Consider the following 16,785-nt stretch of genomic DNA (forward strand, 5'->3'; position numbering starts at 1 on the left):
TATTGGTCAAATAGGTAGACTAGGTGGGAAATGTGTCCTTATCTGAGTACATCTCAGATAAGGGCACTTCTCTGAGCACTTCTCTGTCAGTCTGTAAGAAGTACATACCTCAGTGTCTTCATTTGGCTTTTCCTGTAGGACTTCCCAGGACTTTAGCACTTGAGCTTCACAGAGCTAAAGGGTGAAAGTGCAACTTGATTCATTTCAAGACACTTAAGTACTTCACTAAAGTAGTGCCCTTATAACAAGAGAATGACATTGATAATAGTAATGAAACAACTATACACAACTGCATTTTTCTATGTTTAAAACAACTTGAATTGAGCACGGTGCAGAAATTACTGCATTAGCAATGCCCACAATGTCACCAGACACAGAAATTACAGGAGTTTCTCAGCTTAGTCCAGCTTACCAAGTTTTATTCCTTTCAGACCCCTCTCAGTATCTTCAGTTAGCGCTGAGCAGCGTGTTCGTATTAGGACTAACCTGGGATGCTCTGCACCAGGCTCGCTTAGGGCACACAAAAGCAGCCAGAACATACACAAGGAGGCACTTAGCCAGGCTGCTCAAATGTTGTTTTGTTCAACCCACCAGCTGTAGTATTCAATCATTCATGCTTTGTATAAAACAAGCAATATTACTTCTCACATAATCAAAAGATGCAAGAAAGTAATATGAGCTGACAGCTCCCCCTTAAAAGTTTCTTTTTCCTCTAAAGAAAGCTGCATTGATCTTAGACCTGGAATAACTTTGTCCTCACCTTTCTCCCTTTGTGGGAAAAGCTGGGTTTTTTTCCCCTATATCCTTAAGTAAGTGATTTATTTCTGAGAGTGCTGCTCCCAAATGCACTAAAAAACCATTCCTAGGGAGTAAGTAAAGTAACATCAACACATTTCTTCTGATCCAAAACATACTGCAGCCAAACCAAAGCCTTCCGGTGGCAGGTGAAGCAAACGCAGAGGGGCCAGGGTAAGTCTAATTCAGAGCACCCGAGACTTCTGCCGTGCTGGCTCTCTGCCCCTCAGCAGCAAAAAAGCTGTGGGAAAGTGAATCCCAATTTATTTCCAAGTGTATAACTCCTGCTTTCCTTTTCTGACCAAGGTACAAGAAGACATTTTTCAGAGTATGGTACTGACATGGTTGTTACACTTAGGGAAAACCAAGTACAGCAGAAGGTAATGGAATCAGACATCACAAATAAAGGCAGAAGACCCTTTTATTTCGCATAGACAAAATGCAAAGAGTGTCTCATCATTAAATTAATATTAAAAAAAAAATAAATCAGTCCCCTCACTCCACTGACATCACTCATCCTAATTAACAACAAAAAAAAGAACAATCAAGGACCCATTTTCTAATACAAAAAAAAAAAAAAAGTGCAAACATGACAAAAGACTTTTTGTTTTCCAAATCAATGTTCCTGCTGAATTCACAAATAGGGTGATTTTTATTTTTTTTTAATTGTTTTTTTCCCTTTTAAATCTTGTCTGATGGAACTTCCAGTTAAAATGTTTTAGTTAAGTCTCCATGCACTTCGTAGAAAATCAGTAAAAACACAAACGCTTGTGAAGATCAGAAAACTGGACTCTTTTACCCAAAAATTCAGATGTCCAGTCAGATGAAGCTCACACTCAGACAGAAAAAAAGCAAGAGAGTCTTTGCACTGTCTGTCGTTCATATTATTATTTTTTTTTTGTCAAATATTTTGGCAATCTTCTTCTTTAATTATAAATATTGGAATTCAATAAAAAAAAGGTAGCTCGCATTGGATTTTTTTTTTCCAGTGTAAATATTTACAGCCACTGTCCAGCCATGCTCTTTTTGTTATACCAGGGTGTAAGATTTTGCGTAGGGATTGTTTCCTTTCAAGTGGCCCCGGGAGTCCAGTAGGGATTCTTGGGAGCTGCTCATTTTTGCTGCCTGTCCTAGCTCAGCTCCTTCTCGCTGAGGTAACGTTGCCACAGCACCAGGTTGCCATGACTGTACTTCTCTCGTGGAGGATGTCTCCATGGGTATCGGCTCCAGGACAGTCGGGCGCTTCAAGGTTCGGCTTTTCTGTGGCTCCAAGCAGGCTTGCCCCAAACCCAGGTCTCTGCTCGTGCCCTGCACACCACGGTTCAATAAGAAGTCCATCCTAAGGTAGGGTGGCAAATGCATGAGATCACCTGGGGAGGAGGCAAAAGTGAAAAACAAGTCTTTATTTACGGCCATGGGCTGTGTTATGCTCCCTGCTGGCTGGGTGGGGAGGTTGAGCCAGTGATCAGAGCATCTGTAATCAAGTGAGCTGCAGCATTTATAACTGATATATTGTTTGTCAGCCATTAACTATGCTATGAGCATAGAATCACAGAATCATAGAGTGATTTGGATTATAAGAGACTTTAAAGATCATCTAGCTCCAACCCCCCTGCATGGGCAGGCACACCTCGCACTAGATCAGATTACTCCTAGCCCCATCAAGCCTGGCCTTGGACACCCACGACTTTCCTGGGCAACTAGTGTCTCACCACCCTCACAGTAATACATTTCTTTCTAATGTCTAATCTAAATCTACCCTTTTGCAGCTTAAAACCATTCCCCATCATCTTATCACTACACACCCTTGTAAGAAGTCCCTCCCCAGCTTTCCTGTAGTCCCTTCAGGCACTGGAAGGCCGCCATAAGGTCTCCCTGGAGCCTTCTCTTCTCCAGGCTTAACTCCAACTCTCTCAGCCTCTCTTCACAGGAGAGGTGCCCCAGCCCTCAGACAGTCTTAGTAGTCAAGTGATCATCAATTGATGACCTCACATAATCAAGGATCAACAAACTGCTTTTAGAGAGATCCATAAGAATTCACTATTAATATTTGGTTTTATAATAAGAGTGAATAAAATGAAATGTGCAATCTGTTTTATGTACAGTCACAGCATGAAGATAAACTAAGAAGACCAGCAAGTTTTTCTCAAAATCTTAAAAGAAAAGGTCTTGGTTTTCCTTTGTCAAAACTTGGAAAATATGGAGGCTCAGTAAATTTCCATTTCTAATTTTCCATTTTAAATTAAAACCTTAAATTAAAACCTTAAATTAAAACAATTACTATTACTGGCCCTCAATCTAGAGTAGCATAACCAGATTGTTTGAAGTGTATGCATAGGTGTTAAGGCCACAGATTTAAAGGGATTTCTGAATAAATCAGAAAAGCATTCTAGCATAATATTTACCTGCCATCCAACATCATTGTGTTTAAACAACTATTGATCTTCTAACACTATGGCCACCAATATGTCACTGTTTTGTGGCAAAAGAAATTCACTGGGGCTGGCACCCCAGCGCTTGAATCAACCTGCTTTTCTGTTCTGTTTCGTGGAGGAAGAAACTCTTATTCATTATTTCCCATGATTCCTGGGCACTTGTATGTGAGCCTGGGGATGGCAGCCAGAGCATTTACCTTTGCAAATCTACTGAGTTGCAACAGATGTCTGAGACCTGCTGTCTGGAATTAGGCAGGGCCAAGTGTTACCTTCTACATGTATTAAACCTGCTATGGAGATCCGATTAGTTTATTTATTCTAGCCCTCTGTGTTAGGCATTCACAAGTTGCTTCAAGGAAAAGACGGGCAATCAGATATGTAATGACATTCCCTTCTAAAAGTATTTGATGGTGTAACATCACGCATAGATGAAAAAAACCAAAACAACACTGTTAGACATGCATTCAAGAACAGTATTTTCCCTTCTTCATGGATCTTTCCAGGTATATATCTTCTTTCTTATGGCTGATATAAAAAACTGTCTCATCTACAGATGGAATGCATCCTGCATGTTTTAAGTAGAAAACTCTTGGCACTACTACACCTGTGTCTACATGAGCTATTTATGGGAGTAGAAATTAAGGCTGACCTGTGCCAATGGCATAAACAGTAGATCAGGAAAGCACATTTTAATAATAAAACAATGTATAACAATTTCATTTTTCCTAGCTAAGCTAAAAGCTGCCCAATGAACTAAAAACAGGTCCTTTGCTTTCTTATGTAAGTCAAGGAACTGCAAATCTTACTTAAAAGACTAACAGCATCTGCTCTATCTATAATTTCAGGTCATAGACAGAGAATTGCTGAGAAGTTCCACTTGAACAGAATCACTGTTTGTTCCTATAGAAATCCCCCAGGCACTGTCTGGCACCATATGTTTTATTCTAGCTACATCTCCAAACAGAGATGCACGGTACACAGTATTTAACCCCCATAGAGTAAGATGTGCATATCTCAAGATTAGGCTGACGTATGAACCGGGGCAGCATTTATGGATTTGGAGAGAGTGAGGGAGGTTTGTTGTTATAATCATACTGATTGCCACTTGAAAAACTGACTGTTGTAACTGGTTTTACTAATTTACTTTATTTTCCTACAGTGCCTTTCATGCCAGGCACTTTCCATGTATGAGACCTATTTCATACAAGACAGCGATGCACCAGCTGCCGCTGGGGTGAAGTACATCAGGAGATGGACAGACAAACTGGCAGATGCAGGCAGGAGCCAACTCACTCCACTTAACTACAGGGATCAAACTGAGTTGCCTGTGAGAGGCGAATGCCACATGTGAGCCCTTGGTCTTATTCAACAGCCCCTCCAAACTGGGTGGGGAAGCCCTGAAAGCATCCTGACAGCCAATAGCCCCCCTGGCATTGGCCTGCGACAGCAGGTATGATCTGTGCTGCCCTACAGCTTTGCTGTCCCCATGGCACCCAGATCCCAACCCCCTGGCCACCCATGCTACACGCCCATTATTTTTGGACTGCGTCCTTCCAAAATGCAGTCGTGGGGTTAGTTTGCTCCAAAGACCATGACCCATGGGAGGAGACAGCCGGGATGGGAAATACTTGCATCACTTGCTCCCTGCAGCTGTATCTTTTGCAGCATTGCAAGATTCTACTTCTCCCCAGTGGGGAGAGAGATGAGCACCTCCAGAGCATGGGAGCAGGTGGTGGGGCCCATGCGTGCCTGTCTCTGCCAATGACAACCTGCTAATGAAGGTGGTGAGGGCCTTCATTTGGCTGCCTCAGGCACAGGTTATCACTGTGCAGGGCCCCAGCAAAGGCGAGCAGAAAAGCACACCTCTGAGATGGCAACAGGATCACAAGGCAGGAAAACTTTGTGACTAATTAGAGTAACGAAGTAGTATTTTCCCTCTTGTCAGGGATGTTTAGAGACTGCGAGGGTGCGGGAGGAAGTAGGGTTTCTCTCACACTGCCATGCTTGGCCTCCATGCAACATAGTTGTCTCTTGGCCCTGGCAGAAGAGGACTAATTTTCTGCACTGGACCTCCATTCCTGCTTCCCGCAACAACGGACTTTTCCCCAAAGATGTCAGTCACCCTGGCACCAGCTGTGATGGGCTGCTGCCAGGCAGCCAAACACTCGCTGCTTTAAGACCAGCCAGGTAATTTCTTTCTTACTCCTTCATTTTCTGTTTTACAGCTTCCTGGGAAGCAGCTGGTGCAGAGCAGAAGCCAGAGCACGGCTCATTGGCAGTCCCCTGTGGTCGCCTCAGAGAGCTGCTTCTGTATCTTAACACATCGCTACTTCTTGAGGGTGATGGATATGCATGGACTATAAAAAGATGAGTATTGAACCTTACAGAGATGAAGGCTGTTTTTCAAGCTGCTCTCTAGACATTTCTCACATGTATTTAAGAGCTTCAGGCTACGTAAAAAAGACCTTTTTCCCCTCCCTAAATCTAAATAAGAAAGCATAGTCACTAATCTGTGTAAACAATAAGCAGTCATTTTGCTGTAATTTTCTAAATGTCTGGCGGCAAAGTTCTAGCAGGACTGCAGTAATGAGAAACCAGAGACTGTAACTTGTTCTCTAAAGCTGGATATGCAACACATAATCTCTGACATGGCTTGCACAGAGGACTCGTTATTTGATTTGAGGTACACCTTTTCCAGTCATAAAAAGTGTCAGTGCTCCTTCTTATCTGCAGGAAGCATCCTTCACTGCAACTGCTTATAAAACAAAGCAGATCATTAAGACAACTGGAAAACAAAAATCTGGGGAATGTAACTTTTTCTTCATTGCTCGGATTGAAATGATGGCACAGGATGAAAAAATCTTTGATTTAAAAGAAGTAACGTGTTTCAGACTTAAAAACACAGTCTTTGAAATATAACCACAGGGGTTCATTTTTGCCATTTCTACATCAATTCTGAAGGCATTTTCGAGAAGATTAAAAGCCTCTTGCCATGTCTATGGGGTTACTCTGAAAGACTGGTTCTCATCTTTCTGGACACAAGAGCATAAACATTTTTTGGTTTCTTGCTATTCAGCTGAATTATGATTTTTTTGAGATAAAGCATTATAAAGTTTCAGGATGGCTCATTGCCTTTGATGCTCTAATTACCTCTTTTCAGTGGTGTGTATGCCTTATTAGTAATGAAAGCAAACCTTTCAAGTGCATGAGCACTGTGAATGAGCATGTTTAATAATTCATGCATTTTGGCCCAATTAGTACAAAAGACATTCTAAAACTTGAAAAGTTTTTAAAAATGGAAATTTGCTGTTATTTAGAAACGCTGAGTTTGTACTCAATGATAAACATTCAGTGAAACTGAATGTGGCAATTTAAGCCAGAGGTACCTCAGTCTTTTTTTTCTGAGTGGCCAGTCCTCTAATGAATTATTTAATATAGTACATTCAAGAAAATGTTACCTTCAATAAATATTTGTAAACAAATGCTAAAAGTCACTAACTATGATATTTATCATAAGCAACACATGCTACCAGAAAGGAAGTATTTTCTGAATTAATGCAGCACTGGGCAAAAATTCTTTACCCTTATTTCAGTACAAAGCTGATATACAAACTTTGGCAAAAACAATAGATGCTTTTATCATTCTTCTGAAGCTCAGCTTCAGGTATGGGATGGGTTTGGATGAATTTGACAGGTTACATGGAGGGAAAAATATCACTACTCAACTTTCCTGGGTTTTTATTCAAGATAGCTATCTTTTTTGCAGAACTATACCTAGCTGAGATGCACTCCTTTCTCCCCAGAGATTTACCTTGTATCTCTTCCAAATGCCAGAGAGCTTGCATGTATTTTTGCTTTCATCTTCTCCAGAAAAATCTAAGGATTTGTGCTATATTCAATACAAAGATCACCACAGACTGCAAAAAAGATGCTCTTACCAAGTGGTCACATGATAGCCATACACATTTTGTCATGACTCTTAATTTCCACTAAAACAAAAGTGATTTGTCTTGTTAATGCTACTACACAAATACCCTCAGTGACAATGACTGCCTGATGATTTTCTAGTTTTGCTTGCCATGTGAAGGAAAATCCATGCTATTTGAGATATTATTTTAGAAAAGTTTCTAAAGTAGGACTGGTGACTATGACGGCATGTATTATTAAACAAAAGTAAGAATAGGTCTGGGTGAATAAGGCATTCACACAGTGGGTAAAAAAAGCCCTTAAAGATCTCTCTGGCATGATCTTTGATCCTATGAGATCATGCCAGAATGAATCCATAGAGATCTTTTAGCATAGGTAAGGTGCCTTGCTGATGTAGTTATATTGATTTGAGACCCCAGTACACAACTCTTCCTGACGTTATGCAGTGCTGGGGGAAGTAAAAGTGCAGGAGAAGATGGAGTGTCAGTGCATTGAGCATCTCTTGGCTTGTCCTGAGCTTGGAAGGGGAAGCCCTGATGGGATATTTTTTTTCCTTTGAAAGGAAGCAAGGGGGACAGAGCTGCTGACAGATAGCTTTAAGTTCAGGTTTATGCTGATTAAAAAGTTTAGTGGGGTTTTCCAGCTCACTAGTGCAGTAAATAAATCAGTGAAGCCTTTGCTGATGTTCAGAGGCTGTATTTCAGAGCAAAGACTGCCTACAGTCTTAGAAACAAGGAAAGGGTGGCAGGTTTGCAAGGCCAAGGTGAGAGGTTTGATGAAAAGAAGAGCATAAGCAATGTTAAGAGATCTTTGTCACCTCAAAAACTGACACACCATTAAAAGCTAGCAGGCAAAGCTTTCTTAGACAGCAGCAGCTTGTTCTTAAGCTGAACTGATGGGAGCAATAATGTTTCTTACAATCGCTGCTGTCAGTATTTAAAATCGACTGGTGCTCCTTCATTGTCCATCTTCTCTCAGTGTATCCTGCAGATACACACAGACTGAACCCACAGAACAGTCTGTACCATGCTGCAATCATTCCCACAGCAACAGGCTAAGAGCCAGACCTGCAAGGCTTGCAGCACACTGCAACATTGGATACAAACAAGCTTAATGAGGAATAAAGCCAACTCTTTGGTTACCTCAGCCAAGCAGGGGGTGAAGAGGATCACTCCTGCACCTCCTTGCTTGGCTGGTATAGGTCTCAGTCTGGTGGTGAAGATCTCAGCACCAGCTCTGCTGTCCTGCCTTGTTAGCCAGGAAAAGGAAGCAAGGGGATTACTTCCAGATGCATTCCTACTCTGAAGTGGGAGATAAGCAGCCACTTCCAGCACCCTGATGAGCTTTGTGGTGCCTCCCTTGACTCAGCCCTCAGTTGAAGTGTCAGGTGGCTACTTGGTGGAAACTTGGAAGATAATGAAATAGAGTGAACTGAAGGAGTAGGCAGGCTTTAACTTATGCCCATGTTTAGTTGGTTGTTTTGGTGTTTGTTTGGATTTTTGTTGTTGTTTGGGTTTTTCTGTGTTTTTTTTTCCCCTAGAATCTGTGTGGAATTGCCTTCCCAATGCACTTTGTCTACTAATTATTATTTTCTTGTCAAAGTTGCAATAAAATGCCACAACCGAACAATAAAAAAAGTTCTGAAGGATGCTTCAGATAACAGGGCTCCACTCTCTGGGGCCAGTGTTAATCAGTAATGGAAACAGAATTGAAATTTCCCCATGCAAATTATTGACTACTTGAATGAACAGGAACTTTAGGTCCCTCTTGGACAATAGCAGCACACCATTAGCAAGCTGAGGAGCTCATAGATTCCTTCTGAGCACACTTTTTAATACAAAAACTGGATTTAATAATTCTGCAGCCCTCTAAAGTGATCCAGAATAAAAGGCAAAAGGTCCAAGCACAAGCTTAGCAAGCAGCCAGGCGGCACAAGGGGAGAGGAAGGAGGGTGGTGATGGGGCACAGAATTCTAGGTAGTCAAAAAGCTGCTGCTAGAGCAAACAGGCACTCTTCTTTAGAATAGCTTTAACCTCTGCTTGATTGCCCAAGGAAAACTATCGAAGTACGCAATGTTTGGGGAACACTTTCAAACTTTGAACAAGGCCAGCAAGGTGCTTTGGTGCATTTCAGCTGCTCATCTGCCCTTCATGGCTTTGTGAGTCACGCCTTTGGGCTTTTCACAGTGCTTCAGCAGCTGACATTAAATCCCACCTTTACGCTATTCGTGTTTGTGATCACATAGATCACAAACAGCCAAAACACTTTAGAAACAGCCAAACACTTCAGAAAAAAATGCCAACTTTCCTATTTCTAGATGAAGAAATCAGAATTCCCTATCACCCCTGAATGACTGCATTCTATAACCACTGAGTTTTGTTTTCCTTTCTTCATGAAAACTGCCCCCCCATAGATAATTTGAAGATCTGTAACACCTAGTAAAGCACCGCATGTTGCAGTCTGGTAAAACTGACATTTTCTTAAAAGCACTGAAAATACCAGCTATGTTTCACACACCAAAATAAAAACAACAGTTGCTGTTGACTACAATAATTGGAGTTATCCCTAAGAAACACCAGGGTAACAGTAAAACTGAGTTCAGGAGCCAAATTTTCTACTGATATGAATCAGAGTAGCTAGATTGATTTCAGCAGGACTATAAATTGATTTATACTTACTTGGAGATTAGGTTTAAGTGACAGAAAATGAGGATTCCAACTAAGGTGGATAATATTTTTAAAGATTATGCATTTGGCTATTTAGATTTAAGCTTTCTAATTTCAAGAAGAAGTCCTTAATCAATGCATGTTGAGTCAGTTTAACTGAGATCATACATCTGTAATACATCAATGTATACACAATACAATATATACACTGTGCATCTGTCTAACTGAATGCCACGAGACATGATCATCACATTCTTCCCTACCCCTGAAAGGTCTAATGAAATAGGAACTGAAGCAACTGAAACACACTTTTGGTTTTATTTCTTGAAGCAGAACTTCCGTCTTTCATACAGTGCTGCACTTTTAAAAGACCTGTCAGATGCTTTACATCTTTCAGGAGCAACTTTAAAGAGAACTGACATACTTTTAAGGGCCTCTTTGCTGCTGAGGTGGCAGTGTAAGGAAGGAAAAACTGATTAAATCCAGGGGCCAGATAGGTTTAGACCCTATGGAGATGCTGTGTGGATGTTCTACCTCACAGGCTGGTGCACCTGCAGAACTGAGGTCTTCCTGTTTTGATTTAATGCAATGCCTAAGATAGAAAAACTTGTAAAAGGGACCTCCCCCTGTAAATCAATATGCACTCCAAAGCTAAAGTCATGAAATGGTGATAGAAAAGTAAAGTGCAGGAACCCTCCCATTCTGTCTTCACCTTGTCACGCAAGCTGCTTCATTCATTTTTAAGGATGCTCTGAGACAGCACTCTCCTGCAGCTGGCTGAGCCAGGAAAGCTGTGCTGAAGCCCTCGCTTAGGTGCCTCTCGTTAGCAACATGAGAGTTTAAAGAGTCACTTGCTGATCCTGGGTGCAGTGAATGGAAATTTTTCAGTTATACAACACTTCAGTTGAGGATTAAATCGATTGTGACTCCATAGAAGCTGGCATCCTTCACGGGTTTACTCCTGGGACAGTTTGGGAGCTGAGATTCAGCACTGAGGCTGGAGAGGTGAGGAGTTTGAGCTGCACTTATGGTTCACTGAAATCAGTGGGAGACACTCTGTTAACCTCAACAGGCTTTGCATCATATCCATGAAATCACAGATAAACCTGACCATGCTAAGGTGACGGGTAAGCCTAACACTCTACTAATAGTTAGAGGGAAGTCAGGCTACAACAAAGAAACCAGTGTCAGCTCTGCCCTGCTGATCTGCTGAAGATGTTTTAATGAATGAATCACTGTAACTAGGTCTCCACGTGTCCATCAGTTTGAATTACCTGAGTGATGCTGACAAGGTGCATCATGGCATTTTTGGTAATTAATCCACTGGGACCAGAAATTCAGCTCTCACATTTAAATTAAGGAAGCTGGCATGAAAAGGTGAAAAATACTGAAACACATCCACATGTCCCTACAGCTATGCTTTAAAGGCCTTTAAAGGTAAGGAATCTATTACATGGATGGCAAAGCCTATCACTACTCTTAGATTTGTAATGCACTGTTAAAACAAAAGGTTTTTTTCTGTAGTGATATCAGTTGCCACTTAGCTTTCAAAAACCAGCACAGGTGTGGCCTTTCTTGCAGGTACGATTTGGTTTACATTTTCAGATGCCTATAGATGCCCTATAGATCTCAAATTACATTAAAGTCCTTTGCCACAGAGGAAATCAGCAGACCCTGCTGTGAGTGAAGTCAGTTAAAGCAGTAACAGCTGTAAATGACCGCAGGGACCTTAAAGCCAGGCTATGTCAGTTCTTCCCTGTATGGAAAGAAACTGCTTCTAGTCATCTTGGGCAGACTGAAAGGCCACACAAAAATCACACACTATGTCTCAACACTATCAAGTGAAATGCTTGACATTTTCAAAATTAAAATGGCATGAGCAGGCCAAATTTAGTTTTTGTAGAAGTGAGGCTTAGAGTATGGACTCTTAAAACAACTGCTCTAAAATTCTGTTATTTTAATTGAAGTGGACATGGTGGTTTGATTTGGAATATTTCCTGATAGTTTTAGAAATTTAACATTGCAGTTATGACCATAAAAACAAGAAAGTAGCTGAAAATTTACTGATAAATGTAATCCTTGCTTTAGGCATAAAATTCTTCACTAACCAGACTTGAAAATGGTGACTCCAATCCTACAGAAAACATAGATAATATATTTTAGTAGTTGCAGCTGATGGAAAAAAAGACCGTGAAGAAAACAATCAGCTTTAGAAAAACTAAATTAAATTCAGATTTAAAGAAATACCACTTTTAATAAGAAATATTTTGTTGGTAATGAAAAGGCAAGAAATAGGCATTCTTGAAAAGGCAATCTTGTTAATTTTCCCTTAACATGCATCTTTTAATCCAGAAGAAAAAAACTTCAATAGTATTACAAGCCAGCACAGTTCAGGGTAACACATTTTTCTGAAGTCAATGTTGATTTTCAAATCAAAATAACAAATTAGATAGCAGCAGGAAAAGATATTTGTGCTGCCACAAACTCCTTGAGGAATAGACTCCTTGAGGAACCAGTACCAATTGTTCCTCTCCTTTAATAAAAAAAAAACGAACAGATAAATCTTCCTAACACCAGTATCACCAATTCTTAAATGACAGTTGTAAAAACAATTTATATTACTTTTCTCATCAATGAATTGAGTTTAGCTTTCAGGCACCTCATATGCCACCTAAAATGGAATTTTCACATTATAACTGCACAGAAAATTTGCATTCGTAACTGAAGAGCTGCCCTATTTAAACTCATTATTCACACTGATACAGTTTTCCTTTCTGATCTCATAACATTTTAGCTTCTGATCTGAATCTGTTTTTATTGTACATTTTTATTGTACTGGCAAGGTTAAAAAACTTGCATTGTGAACCTCACTCTCTTTAAATCCACCAGGACAATAATGCAACCCAATGATTTCAAGTACATAATCCTGTCAAATTAAATGTGGAATTAAATGGTTTTCCCCCCTGCAGAACATTCAGCTTTTCACAGCAGAAGGAGAAAAAGCTTCTGATACTCTGCAGAAATAAAACCTGAGACAGGATAAAGGCAATTTACTCTCATCACTGATGTCTTGTTTCTGTGCTAAGCAGAAAACAGCAGAGTCTGTCTCTCTAGTTTTCCATCAAAGCAAAAGAAAATAAAAAAACGTATGCACGGGAGGATTTAATATGAAACATTAGAAATATTCATCTAGGGCAGTAATTTCAGAGTGTGTCACATATATGTAACTAACTACAGATACAAGTATGATAACATATGTGTTAAGGGTATTTACTACAGTTAAATACAGGTGAGAAGTTATTTTTCCCACTTAAAACTCTTCCTCCTATGTTGCTGTTTTCACACCTGCCTCATTTGACTTGTCTCCTTACGTAATTTTCTCCAAACTGGACCTTGGTGGCCAATTGCAGAGACAGGATGATGATTTCTTCCTTCTATATGCTGTGTGTATCTACATATTCATATGTATATATTGTACTGTATTTGAAACCAAACGGTGCTAGTGTAGAACTAAAAAATAAAACAATCCATATGTTATCCTTTTCTTACTTGGCTGCAGGAATTTCTGAACAAAAAAAGGTCAAACATTCCCCCACATCTTGAAGAAATTCAGTTTTGGATCTTGAAACCGTGGAAGAGTACAGTTATATTTTGTCAAGGCAGAATGGGGAAAGGAGGCAAAAGGTGAGCTGGAGGCCCCACGCCAGGAGTCCCAGCCATTACTGAATCCCCAGTGGCTGAACATGTATCATTGCTGCAGCAGGTAGAGCACTGTCTGCAACTTGCAATAGAAAGCAAGTCTCTAAATAGACGGCATCACTATGTCACACTTGTCTGCATTGGGTAGAAGAGATCCTTCACCCTTGACCACTGGAAGAGAGTCCACAGCTTTTTATCTTGGGTTACAGGGCTGACATTGGAAATACACTGTATACCTTCTGTTACTGCATGCTTCGTATTTTCCTTATTGTGCGAAGCAGCTTATTTTTAGCTGTAGTGTCAGAATACTGGAAAATAAGATTTCTTTCTTGGGTGTTTAAAAGCACATTTATGCACTTTGGGTGATGTCCAGCCTCTATTTTAAGGGACCCTGAACACTGCATTCAATAGATATGATGCTACTCTTAGCACTTTGGCCCATTAGACTTTGCATTTATTTGCTGAGTAGTAGAATAGCTTTAGCTGTGGGGGGAGCATACGGTATGCCCACTCTGAATCGTCGTGATGTGGTTGGATGTTCTTCAGGAAGACAAGAAATACATATCTAATCTCTTTCTCTAGTCCCTGAGGTCTCTGGGAAATCTCTGCATAGATAAAAGCACTTAATTCTGTAGATAGGCATGTTTTTGGCTTGGAAGTTTTTTTCAGGTGATCATTTCTGGTGGTTTTTTATGGTATATTTTTGGGAAATAATGAATTTGTAAACCAAATAGAGTGGTCCAGACTGTGAACCACAAGTTAACATAATTAGAGGCTGCCCCGGGAGGTTATGGAGTCCTGTTCTCTGGAGACATTCAAAACCCACCTGGATGCATTCCTGAGTAATGTGCTCTAGACCATCCTGCTTTAGCAAGGGAGTTGGACTAGATGATCTCGAGAGGTCCCTTCCAGCTCTGAAAATTCTGTGTTCTGTGACCCTTGTAAACAATAACTGAATAAAGTACTTGCATTCTCTAGCTTAAGGCTTGTATATAAGCTAAGACTTTGCCAGTCTGCAGGATTAGTCAAAGCAGCAAGAAATTTGTAAATTGGATTAAGAATGCTAATGAAGTCATCTTAAATACTTGATCATTCAGCAAAGCTATAGAAGTTAGACATGTCTTCATGTCTTTTCTAGCAAATACGCAGCAGGCTTAGGGCTAGACTCAGGCTGCTTGACCTAGGTGCCCAACTGTAAAAATCCACATCAAAGAAATGTCCATACTTGCTTACTGAGGGCTTGACTGAGAGCAGGTCAGTACTGTCCCTGGGCAGCTGCGAGAAGCCCATGGCTGCAGGCCAAGCGTCCTCCTCTGGGACACAGAGGCTGAGCAGGTGGGCTGGCTTACAGAGGATGGGGCTCTGCCCTCATCCATCAACCAACAGCGTAAGGACAGCAGAAGAAAAATGCTTGTAGTGGAGCAGGGGCTTAGCAAACGGGTGTTCTTGCTTCGTGTACGTGTAAGCCAGGAAAGCACTCAGATTCCCTATGGAGGAATGGGGTGTCCTTGCCATCTTTCGGCTGTGAAATCAGTCTCTGGAAAATCTTGTTTTTCAGAGCCTGCATGGCTGTAACTGCCTTTTCTTGCCACCCACATGCACTTTTCTTTCCAAACTGGTTCCTTTCATCAGCTGGAAGTTTGTATAGGAGGTTCTGAGATGTAAAATCTTGTGATGCTTTAAATGGATTTCGAAATCTCCTCATCTGATACACCCAGTGAATGACATCTCTTCTCTGGAAGTGCATCTGAGATGCTGTTAGTCATTCAGGTTTTATATATTAATGTGATCTCCAAAGAGGCAAAGCAGTGGGATTGTGAAAAGAAGCTTGCACTTGTTTTGTGACTCCAGGTAGACAAGTTTCTGCCTTGTCCAAGTCAAGCTAACTTTTAAAGGATAATGTCATATATTCGAAGAAGCTCTTTTTAGTGCTGATTAGCATAAAAGAAAAATATAATTTGGGGTCTGAGTTGTGGAGTACCCCTGTGAAAGGGATGTTTCTGCAAACTGCAAGAGACCTGATGAAAACTTTCTAGATATTTCCTATTCAAGCACTGGTCAGATGTTATCTATTTGAAGCATTAATTTCATTGCCAGAGGATAAAAGGAAGCGGTCTGTCCACAAAAAAAAGAAAAAGAAAAGAAAAAAAAACCAGACATAAATAGTGCTTCGGAAGCACAGAAATATAACAATAGTTCCCAGTTAGTAGCTGTTCGTTTCTCAAGCACAATAATTTAGGAGTAAAGAGATAAAAAACCAGGAGGCTGCTGGGCTGAGGCTATTACTGAGATTTAGAACTATAATAACGGAAATCTATTTTTAATAAACTGCTACTGCAATGTTTATTACCATTAAGAATAACTGTTATGATAACTCGATTTGTGGTTAATATTTTTAAAACAGAAAAGAGAAACATTTTTACAAAACTTATCCAATCTCTGCAACTGTCTTCCATTTTTTTACATTTCAGACTCAGTGGTGCCCCAGTGGGAGGTAGGAAGAAAGTATGTTCCTTTCCAATTTCTGTCCCATCCAGTTTCTGAATGTGAGATTTGAATTACAGCTTTGGAAGACAAAGGACTGACTCATTTGTCAAATTCCCAGGTAAACCTTGGGTAATAATTATTGACATTTCTGAATATTAGTATGAAAAGTGCCTCAGTTTCAATCTGGAAGGATCTAGTGTACTGCTGAGATGATTGCCCAGTATGCTTGTTCCTTGAGGACCTGATCTTGCTAACCAAAATTCTAGTTAATGACAACTGTGGGGAGAACAGTAATCATAATACCAAACTTCTGAGAGTTCTGATGCCAAGAAAGATGGAATGCTAGCAATGTATTGATACAATTTTTATACCATGAGGAATATTAACACTGCACAGAAGTTAGGAATCGAAGACCCACATTTTGAAAGGATGCAATTCAAGGTGTAGAAATCCAGAAGTCAGAAGCAGTTTTGACTGCTGGCCTGAGTGTGTATCTGCAGCACCAGCTGACTGGAAGGGAAAAAGCCTATTAGAAGACTTACAGTGGACTTAGAATATGAAGCAATTGACTACCATGCTTTACTGATTAGAGAGTCAGAGTTGTACATAATGGGTAGAAGTTCTGAAAAGACAGTTCTTATTCATAGGTACAATGATAGAAATGATCAGTTACTAAGCTTGCTTAGACATCTGATGAGCCATCCAAATATAATTCAAGCTGTTGGGTTGATAAAATGTTTTGATTCAATTTCTGGATTAAAATTGTATGGAAGTTG

General features: G+C 40.4%; 1 protein-coding gene across 2 annotated transcripts in view; it reads right to left on the bottom strand.

Moving 5' to 3' along the window:
• Positions 1-1,198: 1,198 nt before the first annotated feature.
• DSCAM (DS cell adhesion molecule) overlaps positions 1,199-16,785 on the bottom strand; it is a 495,043-nt gene continuing 479,456 nt past the window's right edge. Inside the window, exon 33 of one of the 2 annotated variants that reach the window (XM_051641267.1) lies at positions 1,199-2,165. In XM_051641267.1, coding sequence (XP_051497227.1) covers positions 1,825-2,165 — 341 coding nt within the window. In that variant the 3' untranslated portion in view covers positions 1,199-1,824. The remainder of the gene's footprint in view (positions 2,166-16,785) is intronic. The other variant, XM_051641277.1, reaches the window with a different exon arrangement.

This window comes from Apus apus, chromosome 1 (assembly GCF_020740795.1).
Source record: "Apus apus isolate bApuApu2 chromosome 1, bApuApu2.pri.cur, whole genome shotgun sequence".
In the NCBI taxonomy this organism is placed as follows: domain Eukaryota; kingdom Metazoa; phylum Chordata; class Aves; order Apodiformes; family Apodidae; genus Apus; species Apus apus.